Source organism: Hippoglossus hippoglossus, chromosome 22 (genome assembly GCF_009819705.1).
Source record: "Hippoglossus hippoglossus isolate fHipHip1 chromosome 22, fHipHip1.pri, whole genome shotgun sequence".
NCBI classification, from domain to species: Eukaryota; Metazoa; Chordata; class Actinopteri; order Pleuronectiformes; family Pleuronectidae; genus Hippoglossus; species Hippoglossus hippoglossus.
This window is the reverse complement of record NC_047172.1, coordinates 412,990-417,989: the sequence shown is the minus strand read 5'-3', so window position 1 is coordinate 417,989 and position 5,000 is coordinate 412,990. Positions and strand designations below refer to the sequence as shown.

The 5,000-nt window shown below is 43.5% G+C and overlaps 1 protein-coding gene across 2 annotated transcripts in view; it reads left to right on the top strand.

Annotated features, from left to right (window-relative positions):
- The window catches only part of snx6 (sorting nexin 6), an 8,696-nt gene extending 4,861 nt beyond the window's left edge, over window positions 1–3,835 (top strand). For both annotated transcript variants that reach the window (XM_034575789.1, XM_034575790.1), the window contains exons 6-14: window positions 88–211; window positions 709–804; window positions 894–999; window positions 1,126–1,201; window positions 1,300–1,339; window positions 1,568–1,654; window positions 2,070–2,229; window positions 2,953–3,038; window positions 3,382–3,835. In XM_034575789.1, coding sequence (XP_034431680.1) covers window positions 88–211; window positions 709–804; window positions 894–999; window positions 1,126–1,201; window positions 1,300–1,339; window positions 1,568–1,654; window positions 2,070–2,229; window positions 2,953–3,038; window positions 3,382–3,435 — 829 coding nt within the window. In that variant the 3' untranslated portion in view covers window positions 3,436–3,835. The remainder of the gene's footprint in view (window positions 1–87; window positions 212–708; window positions 805–893; window positions 1,000–1,125; window positions 1,202–1,299; window positions 1,340–1,567; window positions 1,655–2,069; window positions 2,230–2,952; window positions 3,039–3,381) is intronic.
- Window positions 3,836–5,000: the final 1,165 nt, after the last annotated feature.

The window sequence follows — 5,000 nt, the reverse complement described above, 5'->3', positions numbered from 1 at the left end:
CTAATGCTACTAACTCATAGTATGGATGAAGCCTAACTTACTAATAAGATAAAAGCACCACACTGACCGCTGTGTGTTTTCACTCAGAGAGTACCTGGCCATCTTTAAGAAGACAGTCGCCATGCACGAGGTCTTCCTGTGCCGTGTGGCGGCTCATCCTGTCCTTAGGAAGGACCTCAACTTCCACGTCTTCTTGGAGTACAACCAGGATGTGAGTAACTCTCCACACACACAGACACACTCTGTAGACTGAATCTCTCCTTGGACTCTGTTGTGTGTCCTGATGTTTGTGTGTCTGTGCTCACACAGCTAAGTGTTATTGTAGCAGTTTACTGTGCAGCATGAGTTAGCCACATGGTCACAGCTAGTTAACTTTGCTAGCAGCAGCTCTCTTGTCTCTCTGATGAAGCAGTCGGGCTAACGTTAGCTTTTTAGAACTGTTTTTATGACGGTCAGCTTTGTGAGGACACTTGTCTTTAGGGGGCGCTGCAGGAGAAATAAAGCTGCGTGTTCCTGTCTGTAGACAGAATGTGTTTTCCTCTGCATCCAGCGAAACTGATGCTCCTCTCATCCAACGTGGAACGTGTTCTGTTCCGCTTCCCAAACCTGAAAAGTTGCTTCCTAGCTGTTGGTGGAGGTGTGATGTTCTAGTTAAAGATGGTTTGGTTATTTATATTCATGTGACCTTTGACCTCTCCTTTCCAACAGCTGAGTGTTCGAGGGAAGAACAAGAAGGAGAAACTGGAGGATTTCTTTAAGAACGTGGTGAAATCAGCTGATGGCGTCCTGGTGGCTGGAGTCAAGGTGACAAATGCAAAACCTGGAGTTCAGGGGTTCCACCTGAGCTGTGTCATCTCACTTCTGTTCTCCTCATTTGTTTTCCTGTGTTTCAGGACGTTGATGATTTCTTTGAGCACGAGAAGACGTTTCTGTTAGAATATCACAACCGAGTGAAAGACGCTTCGGCCAAATCCGACAGAATGATTCGCTCACACAAAAGTAAGAATCAATCCATAACATATAGAAAATTGAAATGAGCATTTTCACGACAGCTTGAGGTGTGGGTGCAGGGTTCATGGGTGATTTGACTATACTTACATTATGTTTGATTTAACGTGTGTTCAGACGCTGCAGATGACATCAACAGAATCGCTTCGTCTCTCTACACATTAGGAACACAGGACTCCACAGACCTCTGCAAGTACGAACTGCAGCTAACGCTCAAGTGTTTAAACGTCATTATGACACTTTGTGTTTGTGAAGTTGTTAAGTAACTGTGTCGTGTTTCTACTGTTTCAGGTTCTTTTTGAAAGTGTCAGAGCTGTTTGAGAAAACGAGGGTATGTTTGTTTTCACATCTCTGATGATCAGTCTGTGGCTGCGTCCACACAACTATGCATAAGTTTCAAAACTCATCACTGTTGCTGTGGTTACGCCTGATGGAGTTTTCCAGCCTCTAAATCACGACGTGTGTAAACGCTGCTGGTCTCGTTTTAGTTTGAACAAACCAGCCGCCGTCTTTTGGTAGTTCACCTGTTCTTCAGCTTCTGTCTGTTGTTTCCTTTCAGAAAATTGAAGCTCGAGTCGCAGCAGATGAAGACCTGAAGCTCGCCGACCTCCTGAAATATTACCTGAGAGAGTCGCAGGCTGCAAAGGTCTGTGCGCTCACCGCTGCAGCCTCAGTCCAGAGTTATTCTGTCGTCAAACCTCGGCCTCAACCAACGGCCATTTTTAAGTTTCCGCTCTAGTGACACCCAGTGGTCAGAGGCAGTATGTTTTCAGGTTGTCTGCCTGGCCGTTTCATTCTTGTGAACCACTTTGAATTTCTTCAAACTTGGAACAAATGTTGACTCTGACTCACGGTTTAACTGATTAGGTGGTCAAAGGTCACTGTGACCTCACAGAACATGTCTTTGGCCTCATCAACATAATATCTCTAGTCTTCTTCGGGAATTTCTTTACATTTGTAGAAGTCGTCACTTGGACTCAAAGATGAACTAATTAAAAATCATGGTCTGTTATAATCAGTATGACGAGGAAAATGAATATTAATGATGTGATCCGCTGCAGGACCTGTTGTACCGGAGGAGCCGGGCCCTGGTAGACTACGAGAACGCTAACAAGGCTCTGGATAAAGCACGAGCCAAAAACAGAGACGTCCTGCAGGCCGAGACCAGCCAGCAGCTCTGCTGCCACAAGTTTGAGAAGATCTCTGAGTCCGCCAAGCAAGGTGTGATCCAGATCCTTGTTGTTCCTGCAGACCCTGTGTCAGCAGTTTGTACTGGAGATGTTCCAATACCTTCCGCAATGTCGGGTTGGGCATCAGCAAGTACATCAATCTATTGATCCACGTCTTTAAAGTATATATATTAGTTACAACCAGATAAAACTTCAGATACTTTGTGATGTTAGTACTGTTTTTAGAGCAGTGAAGAAGTGAGTTCTGGTTGTGTAGCGTTAGCCAAAGTGAGCTAACATGTCAGCAGTAAAACGAAGACGTGTAGTGTTTGACAGACTTCAGTTTCCAAGGGTGGAGCTAGTGTTTATTTTTCAAAAGATTTAATCGGAGTCACATACAACATTGATAGTATCATCACTTTATACAGGGTTATTAACATACAGCTGCTAAAATACCTTCTGTAAGTTATTTCTTTAAATGCACTGGTATTAGCGGGAATCGAACCCGGGCCGCTGCAAAGGCTCGCAGCTCTTTGCTGCGTGTCACCCCCACTCTCCCTCTGGCCCCCCTTTCACTTCTAACTCTCTGACCTGTCAAACAAAGGCTTAAAATACCCCCCAAAATATATATGCTTTAAATTCACTGGTCAGATCAGTGATATCAGATGTTACTCACAATCCAAGTATGAGAATCAGAACTTCACTGGACACACACACACACACACACACGTTTCTCTGATCTCTGATACTGACGCTGGATTTTTGTTGCCTGCAGAGCTCGTAGACTTTAAAACGAGACGAGTGGCGGCGTTCAGGAAGAACCTGGTGGAGCTGGCAGAGCTGGAGCTCAAACACGCCAAGGTACCTGCTGAAGGGACAGTCCAACATCTCAGTCACATCAGACCATAGTTAGGGGGGGGGGGCACTCACATGTAAGGTGAAGATGACATCACAACTTTGGGCTTTTTAACTTTGCAGAAGTTTTACATTCACAGAAACAGTAAAAAGCATTGTATGTCTCCTGATGAGTTCACCTCAGATAGAAAGATTTCAGAGTTCAGTTTACTTAAAAAACTAAGTTACCGAACAACATGAACTTTACAGAAAGTTAGGAAACAGCAGTGACAGTCTCACGATGAGCTTCACGGCTTCAGTTTGTTCATGTGCTCACCTGTGTCTTGGCCCCGCCCCCTCTCACCTGCAGGGGAACCTCCAGCTGGTGCAGAGCTGCCTGGGGATCCTGAAAGGTAACACCTAACTGTACGACCCCGGACACCCAATCACACACCCCCATCGCCCTGCCCCCCCCCCCCCCATCACCAACTGTGGGGCGGAGCCTGGACGAAGGGACGGATAACGCTGAGAACTCTGGACCAGAGAGAGAGAGAGAGAGAGAGAGAGAGAGAGAGAACAAAGGGTTAACTGTGACAGGAAGTCTGTTATCTTCATCACTAACAACCACTGCCCTCCTCATCCTCCTCCTCCTCTTCATCCTCCTCTTCATCCTCCTCCTCATCCTCCTCATTGTCTCCTCCCACAGGTCCAGTATCGGGTCAGTGTGGTTCTGTCTCTCCTGAGAGTTTTAATGTGGCTGACTATGATTGATCCGTATCAATGATTCCTTATTGGTGCTGATCAGTGTCAGAACAGTTCACAGCTCAATTCATTTTTCTGAATGTTGATTTCCGTCAGTTAAATGTCTGAACACATAAAGTTTGATTGAATTCAGTGGAGCTGAAGCAGAACAGACGAATGAACTTCACTCAGACGAGAGCGAGTGTAAACTGCTCTTCATCTCATCATGTTGACTAGAACGTATCGTGTAATCACCTTTTCATCATCAGGAGCACTAGAGCCACGTTGAAGAAACAAAATCTGATATGTTGAGAATAAGTTTGTAATATTATGAGAAAAAAGTCAGAATTCTACAAGAATTAAGAAAAGATAAATACATTTTTAGCAAATAGCCATGAAGTAGAACTCATTGTCACACAGAGACTGATCCTCTGATATTCACCATCTAACAGCGCACGTGGAGGAAAATTATCACTTTATTATTATAAAATTACAACTTCATAATGTTACAGCTTTATTCTTGTATAGTTGCAAATTAATAATAATTTACAACTTTGTTCTTGTAATATTATGACTTTATCGGTGTAATTTTTTCTTTCTTTGGCCCTAATCAATTTTATGTGTCATTGTCTTTAATATTCGAACATATTTTTTGGGGTTAAGCGAGGGGGACGGTGTGCGAGGGGACGGTCTGCGAGGGGGACGATTTGATTTCAAAATATTTGAGTGATATTTGAATAAGTGCAGGATTCTGTCTCTTCTGATCATCTCTGATGAAGTGTCACTCCTCACCTTCACCTTCATCTTCACCTTCATCCTCATCTTCCCCTTCATGCGTGAATTGTGTCTCTCGCTCGCACTCTCTCACTTTCTGTGTTTGTTGGGGTTGTTTTATTGTGAAGGTGAACTTCCTGTGCTGCTGTGTTTTGGGTCCAGCTCTGTTTCTGTTCTTATTCAAGTAAAATATCACAAAATAAAATATGAATATGTACATGTTTGTTTTAGTTACTAATGAACGCTAATCATCTTCTTCATCTCCTTCATCTTCACTAACTGTAGCTTCTGTTGATTTTCTCTAAGTCAGATGTTTTCTTGTTGTTCTGTTGAGGGCGGGGCTTCGGTCAGTTTTGCCTTAACATCGATCAGTTGCTCTGTTTGATTTTTCATAAGTTTTAAAAATTGAAAACTGTTTTTGTCCCTGCATCTTTTTTTAAATGCACTGTATATGAATGTTTTTCACTCTTGTGT